The 15,943-nt window shown below is 50.7% G+C and overlaps 1 protein-coding gene across 1 annotated transcript in view; it reads right to left on the bottom strand.

Moving 5' to 3' along the window:
- The window catches only part of ITGA9 (integrin subunit alpha 9), a 345,722-nt gene that overhangs the window by 299,387 nt on the left and 30,392 nt on the right, over window positions 1–15,943 (bottom strand). Inside the window, exon 5 of the mRNA XM_047099700.1 lies at window positions 3,896–3,963. Coding sequence (XP_046955656.1) covers window positions 3,896–3,963 — 68 coding nt within the window. The remainder of the gene's footprint in view (window positions 1–3,895; window positions 3,964–15,943) is intronic.

The raw sequence follows: 15,943 nt of genomic DNA, 5'->3' as shown, positions 1-15,943 counted from the left end.
TGTGGCACTGTTCACAAGCGCCAGGAAAATGGCCTCAACGCTTAGCCCCTCACCACCCAGAAACAGCCCATGCAAGTGGCGCACAGAAATGCAAGTTTCTCTGCAAGGCAAAGGCCACCCCGCCTGACTCACATGTAGAATCCCTTCCGTAAACAGTGCGGGCCTTTTCCCTAGGTACACGTTAGCAGAACCTCCAGAAGTACAGGGGCGTGGGGGTGTGCGTCAGGAGCCACGGGCTTTTCTCTGTGAGCTGTAAGTTGGCCTGAGCGGAGGTGGGGGCAGGGCAGATGGGCACTCAGGCTCTGCAACAGAAGTCTGTGTCCCAGACTTCACCCAGATGTCTCCAGGCTCCCGCGGTAGTGCTCCTACACGGGTGGGCCGGTCCACGTCTCCTCTAGCTACTCACAAGGATCTGTCTCTGTCCTCCAGAGCTACAAAAATAAAGGTCCCAGGAAGCTCTCCCTTATCCTCAGTAACAGGCTAAAACTCACGTGGTATCCCTAACGCAGACAGCTTTGGTAACCCCTGGGTCACAGACCTTCAGGCCAAGCAGGCGCCTTGGGCCAGCGTCCTTGGGGGCAACGTGGCCACATCCGGAAGGTCACAGAAGCAGTTGCCAGCCCTGTGCAGGAACGGCCGAGCCCACAGCAAAAGCAAGCCCAAGTGACGAGGTCAGCGGGAGGGCAGGCGAGGGGACAAGTCCTGCTTGACCCTTTCAACCACATTTCCTGCACGGCCTCCGACAGCTGAAGTTCCAGAAACAAGAGAGGCCGTGAGTTCAAAGACCTCGTGTTTAGGGAGGCAAAGCCCAGGGCACCCAGGAGACGGTGGCCGGGTCAGAGGGCTGAGCCTCCCACTCCCTGGCCCCACAACCCCACATCACATGCCCTCCAGCCCCACTGCTGTTTGCCCAACCGGCACATGCTGAGACTCCGTGGCTCCCAGAGCCTCGAGTTCCAATAGGTGCTCCCGTTCCTCTGGTCACCAGCAGCCGGCACAGGCACCTGGGTTCCCATCCGGCCCTGCCCTTCCCGCTCCTCCTACCAAGACCTCCTTCTGCCTGGCCCCGATGCCCTGCCTTCCCTGACCTTCTGGCTGGTGAGACCATAAGGACACCCCCTCCCTGGGAACTCCTTCTCTCCCTTAGTTCTCCACCAACGGCTCTGATGAGCCCTCATTTCTGTAACGAGTCTACTTTTTCTCCCCTGCTGGCTAAAGGAGGCATCCTTCCCCCCACCCCATCCCCAGTTCCAGGCTGAGCATACCCAGCCCCCTTGCAGAGGTACTAGCAATGGCCAGATCCGAGTTTCCAACTCGGGTGGGATTGTGGTCTCTGCATCCAAGCATCTTCCAAAAACACCTCTGAGTGTCCCACCCATCACCTCACACCTATCCCTTTACCTCCTCCGGTGATTCATCTCTAGACAGCCTTCTTCCCACTGGGGCACTACTGTTCTCCAGAACCCTGGCTCAACACATACTTCGTCTATGCCACAGTCCCCTGGCCATCCAGCCCACTGATACGGCCTTGATATTCTCCAATTGCTCCGCTCGCTTCTTATTCCCGCCCTGTTGTTTTGTGGCTGGACCCCATCACAGACCCCTCCCCCGGCCTCCCTCCAGGCCCTCCCACTTTTAAAGTCCTGGCCACACCAGCCCACCCAGCCTTTCTCTCTCAGCACTGCCATCCGTGGTGTCTGTGACCTGCTTGTGGGCTGACAGTGTTTCCCTGTTGCCTACTGAGCTGAGTCATACTTTACTAGACCCTCCTGGAGGAGCGACAGCCCCAGAAGTTACCCCATCTAAATGTGCAACAGAGATGGAAGAAGTGTATGAGCCTGGCATATGGCAGGATAGGATTTCAAGCCAGTGGGGTGAGAAAACCTGGTCAGCAGACCAATATGACAACAAGCAACTACACGTTTAGGAAACAACGGAGTTTGTTTCCAGCATATAATGTCTGCGAAAACAAATGCGAGAGATAAATCTTTTTTTTTCCTTAAATTTTTTTAATGTTTATTTATTTTTGAGAGAGACAGAGACAGAATGCGAGGGGGTTAGGGGCCGAGAGAGAGGGAGACACAGAATCCAAAGCAGGCTCCAGGCTCCGAGCTGTCAGCACAGAGCCCGACGCGGGGCTCGAACTCACAAACCGTGAGATCATGACCCGAGCCAAAGTCGGACGCTCAACCGACTTCATGAACCACCCAGGTGCCCCTGACAGGGCTCAATTTTGAAATATTCCTCAGGCTGCTGTGCAGAAAACACAGGGTGGGAGTTGAGAACAGATGCAGGCTGAGGTGATGGAAATGTTCTCAAGCTAGAGAGGCCATGGTTACACAACACTGTGAATGCAGTAAATACCACTGGATTGTTTGCTTCAATATGGTCAATATAGGGTCACCCGGGCGGCTCAATCAGTTAAACACTGACTCTTGATTTTGGCTCAGGTCATGATTTCACCGTTTATTTAGTGGGACTGAGCCCACGTTGGGCTGTGCACGGACAGCACAGAGCCTGCTTGGGATTCTCTCTCTCCCTTTCTCTCTGCCCCTCCTCCCACTCAGGCTCTCTCTCTCTCTCTCTCAATATAAACTTTTAAAAAATGGTCAAAATGGTCAATTTCATGTTATGTATATTTTACTACAAAAAAAAAAAAAAAAGCAGATGCAGGGAGACTAGCTCAAACCAGAGCATCTCAGGGCACCTGGGGGGCTCAGTCGGTTGAGCGTCCGACTTCAGCTCAAGTCATGATCTCACAGTTCGTGAGTTCGAGCCCCACATCAGGCTCTGTGCTGACAGCTCGGAGCCTGAAGCCTGCTTCCGATTCTGTGTCTCCCTCTCTCTCTGCCCCTCCCCTGCTCACACTCTGTCTGTCTCTCTCTCTCTCAAAAATAAACAAACATCAGCGGTGCCTGGGTGGCTCAGTCGGTTGAGCATCCAACTTCGGCTCAGGTCATGCATAATCTCATGGTTTGTGAGTTCGAGCCCCGCATCAGGCTCTGTGCTGACAGCTTGGTTTCTGTGTCTCCTTCTCTCTCTGTTCCTCCCCTGCTCATGCTCTGTCTCTCTCAAAAATAAATAAAGATTAAAAAAATTTTTTTAATAAATAAGCATCAAACCAGCGCATCTCCAGGTGACGACCATGGCTTTTCCAGAGGGTGATGATGGTGGGGAATTGAAACGGTCACATTTGGGACATGTTTCGGAGGTTCAAATAACAGGAGTGCAGATGAATTCTAAATGAAAAGTACTCTTTCGTTTGGGCCTGGACAACCACCTGGATGACGGGGCCACTTACAGGACCTGACACGGAACTTCGCACACGGCACGTAATCAAAATGGTGCCTGAGAAACGAGGGGCTGATGCAAAGGGGACACTCAAAGTAGGTAAGACTCACTTAAGAACAGTCCCTCAAGATGTGCCAGCAGCCAAAGGTCATGGTACCACTACACAGGCACATGAGTATTCAAGTGCACGGTCCTTTGCAATTTGGGAAAGGGGCTGGCTGAGCTGCATACAAAATCCTACGATCTCTCCACCTAGGACACAGGAATGATAGGAGGTGACGCTTAATACATCCTCCTCACTGCCAGCAACAAGACACACACTTGACTAAGTATCATCCCACCTGCACTCCCGTGAATCAAGTCCTTCCATGGGTCTCCGAGTCAAGAGGACTCCTTAGAGAAACTGTCCAAATAGCTGTATTCTCCAGATGAGCCCGCCCACCCTCCCCCGGTGCTTTCTGGCCAGCAGGCGCCCCCGCCGGTTTCCATAAGCTTCCCTGGATGCGACCGGAGGCATCATCTCAAGAAGCTCCCAAGACCACCATCAGCCAGGAAATGAACACCACCAGCAGGAGGGCAGAGATGCCCAGCGGCCGACACCCACCTCGGTGAAGAAGCCTGCTATCCCAGCCTGGCAGGAGCCGTGTTCCTCTCCGTACTTCTTCTTATACTCTAGAGGGGGGGAAGGAAAGAAGCAAACCACAGCCTCGTCAGTCTGTACCGTTCGTGTGTGGAGCGGCTGAGCGTGCTGGCCACTTCCCCGTGCACCGCTGTGGGCCCGGCCCAGGGACGCCTTCCAGGCTGGGGTGTGGAAGGAAAGTCTCAGGAATCCACCAGACCTCAAAACTCCAGGCTCTGGTGCCATAGGGCCGTGAGGCTCCCAAGCGCCCCAGCGGACTTCCTGCACACATGTAGGGGCGAGAGGAGCGGCAGCCGTGGTAATTAAGTGGGAGGCGGGTGACGATTATTTCATTTACTCCAGACAGGATGGAGCGCCCCGGGAGGAAAAGGAGCTGAACACATGACCCAGAAATGGAATGATGTGGCCATCCCTGTGTGGAGTCCCCTGGAAGACAACCCCTCCTTAGGGCTGGAGGCAATATGATTCCTGCCATCCAGCCAGAAACCAGCCATCGGAGCCCGGGGCTGCAGGAAGAGGGGACCCCACCAGACCTGCCCCGCACTCGGTTACACTATCACTGATGGGGTATGGTGACGCTATACATTGACCCCTGTATCTTCCATAAAAGGGGAAGCTCTCTCCAGGTCAAAATGAACACAAGCGGTTAAGTTCTTTTTCCTCTACCGTTCCCTCGCCGTTCCCAACACTCTGACCCGACAAAGGGGGCATTCTGTTGCTGATGTTCTATTCTTCAGTTGGAAGGAAGATGTTTTCGCACGTTCTAGGCACTGTTAGCTGCGTCCACGCACGCCATTGCCTTGGTCTCTTATCCCTGGGAGCCCATACTGTCATCGGTTAAATAGGTAAAACTCCTGAGGCTCAGAGAGGTTAGGTGAATTGTTCAAGGTCACACAGCTAGTAAATGGCAAAGCCAAGATTCACATTTGTTCACCTCTGTGGCCTATCAAAGGCTCTGTGGAGTGAGTGATTACTCAAAACCCATACAGTGACCAGCCGGCTGAAATAATTACATGGGTAAAGACACGGAGAGAGAGAGAGAGACATTCTGCTCAGGTGACTCTGATTAATTACACATGAAACCAACACTGTCAGATACAGGTTCATGGCTGCCTGCCCCTGGGCACCTACAGGCCTGGGCTACCCAACAGAATAACCCAGTGATCCCCATGTCACCCCGGGGCTCTTGGCACATTAAAGGCAATATACTTTGGCTCTGCTACCATTAAAGGCAATATACTTAATTTTGAAACAAAATAAATAATCCAGAGGAACAACGAAGCTATGATTGCAACAAAAAGCCACTTCCTGCAGCTCGAGTGTGCACTAGAGGAGAAGGGGGAAAAGGACCCTGGGGAAATATACAGAGTAGTTCAGTTTCTAACAACACTCACTGCAGAGCCTGGTAACATTTTCCAGTAAGTGGCCATTAACCGACTGCTAAATTACAACGGAATGTCAATTGAGTTACTCCTCTTCCTTGAGAGGGCTAAATCAGTTCCTCCAGCTTGTTCTGTTATTACAAGGAGAACTCACAGGCCTGTCAGCAAGCAACCCAGGGACAACGGACCCCGCCTGTTCTCTGCAAAAATCTTGCACCGGGGCTGGAAGTGGGGCTTATGCAAAGTCATAAAGACATCACGCATCAAACTGTCTGATGGCAAGAAATAATAAAAATTAATACTGAATCCTACATCAAATAGCATAATGGCAAGAAGGATCAAAATGTCCCAACCCGAACAAACAGTTATATTACATCTGGAAGGTCCGGCAAAAAGCGTATCCACCCCCACTGCCTCCGGGGGTTAAACAGCCAAATGTAACTCTCATGCAAATGAACCGAAGAAAATTCAGACCCCCACCAGCTGAACGAAGGGACAGAGCAGGACACATCGGTTCAGCCTCATCAATGTATGACATGAGTAAGGACTGCGCAGGAATCTTTGACATTTCAAAGAAGATAGTCTCAAGGTCTCCTTTGTAACAGGGACTCCAAAAACAGCAGATATGAAAACGTGTCTTTCTCCATCTCATCCCCAAACTGTGCTGGTCAGCTCTACGCCAGGAGCAGGACGCAGGGCTCCTGAGGGAGCCACGGCCACTCCGGGAGCTAGCAGTGCTCCCACCCCCGGCCCCAAAAAAAGTCCTGAGCCAGCATCGAGGTACCCTTAGAGGCCAGCCCCAGGCTCCCCAAGCTGGGACGGCCTCATCAGAGGTCTGAGGGCCAGGGACACACAGAAAACAGGCACGATCCCACCGGCTTTGACTTTCTGAGACTCAAGGGTCCATACCTGCCTTCTTGGGATGCTCTAGAACAAGGGATCAAACCACGTGGGGCTCCTGACTAGTACCCAGAGCGCTGACCTCCCAGAAACTTCTGTAACGCCGATTCACCCCTTCAACTTGGAACAGGATGCAGTCCTAACGCTTCCACCCCATCCCACCACACATAGTCTGCGGGGAGGAGAGGCAGTCACGGCAGTTCAAGTCTAGGAAGGATCAGCTGGTGTGACCGGATCAGACACTTGCATATTCTGAGCTGTCCACAGCCTTCCAGAACTCCTGCTCAGAACAGCCTCTGTGTCCAGGTGAGCCTGGAGGTGTATGTAAATCATACCCCCTCCCCATCGCAGCATGCGTTTGTTTATCACGGCTGATTCGACACCGAGATGAATTGGTTCATCTCACTGTCCCCAACACCAGCCTTGTGCCAGTTAGGAGCAAGCGCCAGCGCTGATATGCTAAGGGAACACGCAGGCAAGTGGCTCTGTGCACAGCCCCAAGGCCCAGGCGGAGACATAAGAGGGGCAAGCACATTCCTCCAGCCACGAAGCACCGGAACTCTCCAACCTACATGCTTTGGACCTTTGTCCCCACTGCTCTGCCAGCCCTGACCTCTGCCTTCCAATAGGTCAGGCTCCCTGACCACCAGCCCCAGCCTCGTTTCAAAAGGAGTTGTGTTCTGGGTACCAGGAATCCTGAGCTCCCCGCCCGGGGCCACCACTAACCCCAAAGGCCTCAGGGTGGTGGTGGTGGTGGTGGTGGTGGTTGGGATTGGAGCAGGGCAGGGACCCACAGGATCGATGTTTCTGGGCTTTCTAAACCTAGATTGGCTAATTCTACCTCGGGCAATTCCGTTTCCTTTGGGGCCTCAGGAGGAAAGGGACAGAATGCTCAGATCCAGCTCCTGAGACGGCAGGAAAGCCTGTACACCACAGAGCTTTGAAAAGGGAGGCAGGCATGGAGACAAGAGGCTGCCCCATCCCAGCGTCCCCAAGAAACCCCCCGCCCAGGTCACAATCCCTTCCTCCACTGAGAAGTCCAGGCAGTGCAGGCTGGAAGGATGGGGTGGGACCTCCAGACGCCTGTGTCCCCAGAAGAACTTCTCCTGCACAAACACAGGCTGTGGGCCCCACATTGGCGACTCCTGGCCATGTCCACACAATCTCCACCTGCCCCAAGGATGCGGCCGGGCAGAGAGCTACAACAAGCCCGTACCCTCCCCTGCCGCCGTGGAACAAAACATTTATCCACCTTGAAGCAGCAAAGGGGAATCAGGCTTGGCATGACAGCAGCCCACGGATGCAACAGCAAACCTAACACCGTTTAATCCAGCGGGACTGAATCCGAGAAGCCAAGATGTGGCTGAACAAGGGGACCCGGAAACCACACGGCGGAGGTGGGAACAGGTTGCCGTGGGTGGGTTTGAGTTTCTTGGCCGGCGGCACACGCCGATCCATTAAGGTGTGTGGCTCCTCCGTTCTAAAAACGGTAGTATTTTCCTTGGGTGAGCTGCTGCCTGTACTAAGCCCTGTCTAAACAGAAGGCAATTCAGAGAGGAAAAAAATAGTGGTTTCCAAGTGTTCACAACCCACGACTCAATACATGGACCTTACGCTAATGAATTTTAATTCGATCAAGAATTTAATTGGGTGGGGTCACCTCCTGCACCTCTTCCCCAATTGCTGGTGGGATAAAACCAGCCCACGGAAAGATCGAGATTTACATGCAGCGTAACATATTATTCCTTCTGATCTCTCTTCCTATTTCAGAAAGGTTCGGCTCTCAAAGATAGTCTTTGCAATGCGTCGATTTTAAAATTATTTTTCCCATAGCTCCTGAACTTAGCCATGAAACAGAGACAAAAATAGCCTTCTAGTCTTAAGTCGTTTCTGAATTTTTGCTCAATTTCTGAGTGAATACCAAGTAACTAATCATTCAGCTACAATTTAGAGGACAATGAATTCGGGAAGACAGATCTCTGCTACTATTAGAAGGGCAGCTCAACATGTAAAACTGAAAAGACAAAACTATCCTCAGTTGCAAGGGACCACAGTCTAAGTGGGAAAAAAAAAAAAGTAAATAACCTAAATAGCTAGGTTAGAGAAGAAAGGAAACCATTTTATCAAAATAATTAACAATTAGGGGCGCCTGGGTGGCTCAGTCGGTCAAGCATCCGACTTCAGCTCAGGGCATGATCTTGCGGTTTGTGAGTTCGAGCCCTGCATCGGACTCTGCACTGACAGCTCAGAGCCTGGAGCCTGCTTCACATTCTGTGTCTCCCTCTCTCTCTGCCCCTCCCCCACTCGTATCTCTCTCTCTCTCTCTCTCTCTCTCTCTCTCTCTCTCAAAAATAAATAAACATTAAAAAATTTGTGTTTAAATATTTAATAATTAGGCAATGGTGGGCATTATAAGGCAAACTACAGAAAGCCAGAAACCTACAATAGAGAGAAGCTTTAAGAGGGGAAGAGATCTTTAGAGCATGTCTATAATTCGAATCCTATCCGTTTATTTTACAGATGGAGTCACTATTGCTCAGAGAGGGCAAGGAGTCTGTTGCAAGGCACACAGCAAATTAGGCTGAGTCAGGATGAAAGGGCAGGGCTCCTGAATGCCCACACCATCATGCTTCACAGAGCACATCTGCGGTGATAAAATTCTTACCCTTTAAAAAAAAAAAAAAAGTTTTCCATCGATGGATGAATGGATACACAAACTGTGGATTCATTCAGTGTAATATGAAGTCTTAGGGAAGGAAACTCTAATGCGTGCTACAATACGGATGCCCCTGAGGACATCATGTTAAGTGAAATAAGCCAGTCGCAAAAGGACAAATACTGTATGATTGCACTTCCATGAGGCATCTGAAGTGATGAAACTCATGGAGACAGAAAGGAGAATGGCAGTTGTCAGGGCCTGCAGGGGCGGCGGTGGGGGGCGAGGGGGTGCGGTGGAGCGAATGGAGCGTTGTCTCATGGGGACAGAGTTTCAGTCTGGGACGCTGACAAAGTTCTCAAGATGGACAGCGGTGTTTGCACGACAACGCACGTATGCGATACCCCAACAGCACACTTAGAAACGGTTACGATGGTAAATGTCACGTTTTGTGCTTTTTGCAAAAATTCTGAAAAGGTTTAATGTTTTGTAGCCCTGAAATAGTTCCTTCCACACCCAGAATCCACTACCAATCTTGCCAACTTCAGAAGCAGAAGCGAGCAACTGTACAGGCACAAAATCATATACCTGCACTCAACGTACTGTGTGTCATAGGCGACGTGTTTGTGTCACCCTAGAATTCATATCTTGAAACCCTAATCCCCGATGCAACGGTATCAGGTGATGGGGCCCCGGCAGGTGACCAGCATTAGGTGAGGTCATGAGGGTAGAGCCCCCATAAATGGGCGTGGTGCCCTCTTGTGAGTCCTGAAAGTCCTAAGGGAGTTTGTCTCTCTCTGCTCTCCACCACGCGAGGACACAGAAGAGCGTCCTCACCAGATGCCAAATCGGCCAGGGCCTTGATCTTGGGCTTCCCAGCCTCCAGAACAGTGAGGAATAGGTGCCTGTTGTTTGCAGCTGCTGCGTCTGTGGTACTTTCCTTACGGCAGCCCGAAATGACCAAAACAACGCACGCTGTGTTAGCTTTCGTCCCTCCAAAAAAAAGTGACCCCGAACACGGGACAGTCACATCTCAGTGAGAGTCCCAGCTCCGAACAGAATAGAATTCACATGACGACCGAAGCTAACAGACTCAGGGAATGACTACCCCTGCTGCATGGACAAACCACTGTTCAGACGTGACACCAAATGCCTACAGTAAGGAAAGATCTAGGACGCAGAGCAGATGGGCCTCCCAGTACATGTTATCAGGCTGACGGGCCCCATCTGCCCCCTGCACCTGCTGGAACTTGTCTATAGTTTGCGTCTACAGTTACAACTGCAACGTAGCTTGAGAAGTCTCTAGCGTAGTGTCCTAAAAATTCAGGATAAAATTATGACATAACAGGAGATTTTGCTGAGCGATGGGCCACAGCACCCCAGTAGTCACAAAGAAAACCAACACCCCAACAGAACAGGTGGTGCAAAGAAACCTTCTCTAAACTTAAAAGCCAACAATCATTTCTCTGCTTCATGAGCCTGTGACCTTCACCATCCTCCCCAAGCCTGTTTTCTCATCTGTGTAATGGGGATAAGAATACTTACCCCCAAAATGATGTCACTACTCAGGAGGATCATAAGGGTTAATTACCTAACACAATACCTGGCAGCCGGTAAGGTAACTCTGAAACTGTTAGTTTCTGTGAGAGGAATAAAACCCAGGATACCCATCGTACAGATTTGCAATTTTAGGAGAGGAGATTCCTAACATTTGGACCTCCAGAAGGAAATGTTAGACGATGCGGTCTGAGCAGTCAAGGATTCCACACGATGCATGGAAACATGTTTGGAATACAGAATATATCTGTGCCCGTGGTAACATTCTTGGCACAAAACGGAAATCTTGATGGGGTTCCCTGAGCCCCGAGAGCCACTGCCACAGAGCTGGTCTCTTCTTCTGGCCCTGGCGTTTCCCTCTGGCCACCGTCCCTCCCTCTCTCCTCCTCAGGGTCCCTCTCCGCCTTGACTGGCTATAACACAGAACTACATCTGTTTTTAAATTTGCTGTATTTACTTAAATGAGATAATGTTTATGAAAGCTCTTTAGAAACCATAAAATCCTATGTAAATGTAGAGTTCTTTATTTAATAAAAATGTATGGGGCTTGTTCTTGAATTTTCAAATGGATCAACTTAGCCTTTTAGGGATCTCTCCAAAACAAAACAAAAACACAACCAAACAAGACAAAACCTCAAACCCTTTTCATTTGTAAATGGACCTTGATTGATTTTTATCCCCTGTAGAGCCACAGCATTCAACATTAGACAGGGGGGGATAAAAACTTCACATCTGAATGGGTGATCTATTTCCTTCTCTAGAAATAAGCACCGTCCTGAGAGATACAAATCAGCTGGGAATAAAAGGCCAGTCCCACCCAGATAAGAAAGAAGGAAAGTGGCACAGAAATCTTGGGAATCAATGGGACAATTTTAAAGCACAGTAAAATTTGATAAATTCAGACCCTAACAATTCCCAACATGAGAAGGTTTAAACATGGCATGAATTAAATTTGAGAGCATCTACGAAAACAAAAAGAAAAAAAAAGGGGGGGGGGGGAGAGGGAGGGGAGAGAAGATCTCACCAAGCAAATAAATCGTGCCAACAGGATGTTTAAAGATATTTAAGAAATTATAACCTTTTCATAGAGCCTTCAAATCATTCTTGTAATATCCAACTTTCTACAGCCTTCATTATCTAGTCATTAAAGCAGGATCGGCTAGAAACCTTCTCAGAAGGTTTAAGGATACTGTAACAGCACTTAATTAGAAAAATCATACTTACTGAGGGTTCACCCTGAGCTCCGAACTATGTTAGGCACCTGTTATCTCAAATGCCTCTTTAGGAGGGATTAATCTCCCCATTTTTACAGATGAGGGTCCCGAGGCTCAAGGTCACCCAAAGTAGGAGCTGGGGGTGCAACCACAGGGACAAGTGATTCTGAAACCGGGTCTAATATCCAATGTTACTCTGCCTACTCCTGTTCATCAGTGTTTTACCTGGACCGCTTTTTGTTAATTTAGCAGAGCTGCTCCCCGGTTTTTCCATATTCGTGAGGCTCTTTCTGTCGCGGTAAAAAGAGGACTTGTTCAGACCCCACTGCTGCCGAGCTCTGGCTTCTTGCCTCGGTGGGCTCAAGGGCAAACGATGAAAGACATCTCTGTGCCTCATGGTCTCCATGCACTGACTTCACTTCTGGGAGCCCCCAAGTAGGACTTGGTTGACAGTCCCAGGCTTCACAGAGCTTTCTCTTCAGTTTACAACTGGCTTCCCCCCTCACCGTCCCACCGAACCTCTCGTTTTCCCACACGTTCTGATAAAACCAAACAACATATGGTAGCAATGATGCTGTTCTTGTATCAAACATAAACTAAACGGCTGACTTAACGGCATGCTCCACTGGTTTACTTTGTGTCCTAAGTTCATTTTTGTTTCCCATTCCCTTTACATTTCCTGGTTCCAAACAGGATATTCTGATAGCATTTCCCACCCACCCAGAAACAGGAAGCACCTGAAAAGTCATGAGAAAAATGTCTTTGTGCCAAAGACCGATTTTTTAAGAATTCAAAAGTTTTGAGACAGTTTGGACAGGGGCCCACATACTTCGAGGCTTTCCTCTATTAAACCAAACTTGCAACATTCTGAAGAGAGCACAGGTGACCCTCAGCGAGACCCATAATAAGGCCGCAATGAGAGAACAATGTGTGGTCTTTCTTAGCACTTCCGAAATTTCTCATGAGCCCCTGACAATAACCTTCCGAAGTAATGCCAGGGAGGCATCACGGCATATATTCCCACGGAGGGCCCAGCCACAGGCGTGAGGCCACAGAGGCACAGAAGAGCAGGCCCCAGCCCAGCTTCCTACGCCCTTCAGTGGTCCTCCAGCTATCCCACAAAATGCACACCCAGAAGCAGCCGGGCCCCCTCCTCCCCTCCCAGCACCCACTGCCACGACCGACACTGGATTCCCACCGTTCCTTTCTTCCGTGAGCCCCAGTCGGGCGCAGACTCTAAGGGGGTATCCATTCCTCCAGGAGTTGCAAATTGAAATAAGCTGTCTTAAGGCCAGTTAGACCCGGGATGCAGCTTGGGCCCTTGGGGAGAGGTGCCCTATAGTATATACACTGGCATGAGATTCTCTCCCCCGCACGGCTCTCCCACTTGTGAAACATCATGTTTCCACTGTTTTCCCCTGTGGATGGGGAACTTGACAGCTGGCACTGGGTCACTTGGGTTTGATTTATCAGGCACTTAAGATTGTGTGGATTTTATTCCTAGCAGACAAATCAGGAACCCCACAGTGATTGACAAACACTTGCCTAGCATGCATATAGTACATTAGCACGGAACACAGACTACAAGCACATATATGCTTAGTGCGCACGCTCGCGTGGACACGCACACAGGGCACTGTTCTAAGAACTTACAAGTTTTAACTCACTTCGTCCTCTTCACAGACCCCTGAGGTAGCTGAGGCACAGCTCAGCACATTAACAATGTGGCAGAGCTAGGACTCGAACCCTGGCAGTCTGGGTCCGGAGTCTGTGCTCTTAGCCACCAGGCTACTTGGCCTCTCCATTGCATGGCACATGAATAACGGAAGGGAACGAAAAACTTGGCCCGGAGCAAGCCACACCACATCTCTAGACCTCAATAAAGATAGGCTGGTCGAGATGATATCCAAAAGGTCCTGTCAAATTGTGAAATATTTTAGTTGTACCGTACTTAGCTGTAACGTGATCCCCCACTTGGACCAGAGAGCCTGAGTCACCGAGTTTTTCCACATTAAGAGAAAATTTGGTTGCTTTAAGACCAAAAGTAGTCCACAGAACTGGGAGGTGGACATCCCCAAAGTCAACAGAGCCCAGGCCAGGGTTCTCTGTGGCCGGCATCCCCCATCCTGCCAAGCCAGTCTTCTAGAGAAATCTGAGCACTTACCACTCTTGCCTCCACAGGACCAAGCACCACAGAAACATTCTCTTCAGTGTCCCATTGTTCTAGGGGCTGCTCTTATACCCCAACACTCCTGGGGGAGTGTTGAGTTAGGACACGGAAGTGTGTGTGTGCTCATGGGAAAAGAGGATTAGGCAGAGGGACGGGGTGAAGAGGGACCACCATTTTGCTTATTTTTTGGCTGGCTCCATTTGGCCACCATTAAGCCAAGGAACAGTGGAAGAGTAATCCTGGAAGCCTGAGCTGATCCCACATCCACTGTCGTGTGAGGAATCTGGGATCACGAGATGAGCCCCGTGTCAGCTTAAACTGCGTAATAACCACAAAATCTGTGACAGATAACAGGCATTCGTTTCTCACTCCCACTCCGACAGATCAGCTGGGGTTTGGCCATCTAGTTGGGCTCTGGCTGTAGGTTCAGTTCAAGTCTGTTCCACACGTAGCTCGTCTGGGACCAGTGAGCCACAGGGGCCACGTCCTATGGGGAGGATCCCAAGCACCCAGGGGGGTGGGGTGGGGTGGGGGACACAGACAACACCTCCGAAGGCCCAGAGCTCACACACACTTGTGAATGACGGACACTTGTGGAACAGTCACCTGGCCTCGCTGTGGCCCTCCTTGGCTCACGTGGGTTTCCATCTTCCTGCCAAGCATCACACCAGAGCCACCAGCGACGGGGAAGGCAGGCAGGGCCTGCTTTTGAGAGCACCGACACCCAAAACGTTCCCGTCTGGGTAGTTCAGTCGCCCTCTCTTGTTCTGTGAGGGTTGTTGACTGGCTCTTATTAAAGTCTCATTTAAGTGGGAAATTTCAAAACACACACAGAAATCACCACTAACCAAGAGGGCACAAAATGACTTGCTGAGGTCAGACAGATGAGAAATCCAAATCCCAGCTCTAACATTTACTGTAGGAGTGACCTCCGGCAACTTATTTCAATGGAGTCTCAGCTTCCTCATCTGTCACAGGAGACGGCCAACCTCCAAGCCCACCTTTGGGGGCCCCACCCATTTCCCCTCGGCCCTCACCATTTCCGTGACGCAGCCTGGCCTCCGGCACCTACATCTCTCCTCCAGGGGCCTTGCCCTGCCCCCACACACGGCAGGACAGAATGGTGGAAAGACTCCAGCCCCCACACTCTTCAGGTGGGTAATTCCAAGGTGTGCTCCATGCTGGCCCCCGAGCTCCCGAGACTTGCCCACGACGGTAGCCTGTTAGGCAGCATCCCTTATGGGCTGCGATTCCTTCCCTTTCTCGTTTCCCACGCCCCCACTGGCGTCTTCTAGAACAACCTCCAGAAAACTACCCCTCTTCAAACCCAAGCAAAGAATAGCTACGTTCTAAGGGATTGTAACGATTAAGTGAGAGAATGTGTGAAGTCCCCAAACCAACACCGGCCTAGTGCTGATCTCACATCTGAGGACAACAGACGTGCCAGAAGCGTGAGCCATGGTGGCTGGTGGTGCACATAACACTGGGCTCCAGCGACCGCGTCAGAGGTCTGTCCTTTTGCATTCTGATTCTTATAGGGGTACACAGAGGAATCGCTGGGGACGGCAACGTGTCCGTATTTCACAACACGTCTCCTGGGAAAACCAACATGCTGGTCGTATTGCGTAACTAGTTTGGATTCCATCGTCACTGCCTCTAGTACCTCTATCGATTTCCTCACCTCTCCCTGGGCCAACGAGCTACCCAAAAAGTTGTTCCAGGGGCTTTGCCTTTTCTTCCTGGGGGGACAAAGTGAGGAATAGGCTGGGGCGGTCAGGACACTGCCTTGACCCCTTATTTGTGTCTTCATACCATCTATCCCTCTCTCTTGACGGACTACATCACACCTATTTTTCAGATGAAGTTTTTCTTCTGACCGGGACAATGCAGAGACAAAGGGGGCCAGAGTTCAATTTCCCCACATGGCCCGGCGACAGCTGACCAAATGCTGACACAGGAAAAGAACAAGGCTCACCCTCACAGAAGGATGGGGTTCGCGTCTCCTGCAGGGACCCTGCCAGTTCTTCTGCGGGGACATTGCAGGGAACACCTGCTCGGGACACTTGAGTCCCCTTCAGGGCCCTGGAGGGTCCTCCATGAGGCAGAAAAATGAATGTGTCCAGACAGCATTTC

This window comes from Lynx rufus, unplaced genomic scaffold (assembly GCF_022079265.1).
Source record: "Lynx rufus isolate CCGP_SWC_20201006 ecotype Redwood Valley unplaced genomic scaffold, mLynRuf1.p SCAF_5, whole genome shotgun sequence".
Classification (NCBI taxonomy): Eukaryota; Metazoa; Chordata; class Mammalia; order Carnivora; family Felidae; genus Lynx; species Lynx rufus.
This window is presented reverse-complemented; position numbering and strand designations above follow the sequence as displayed.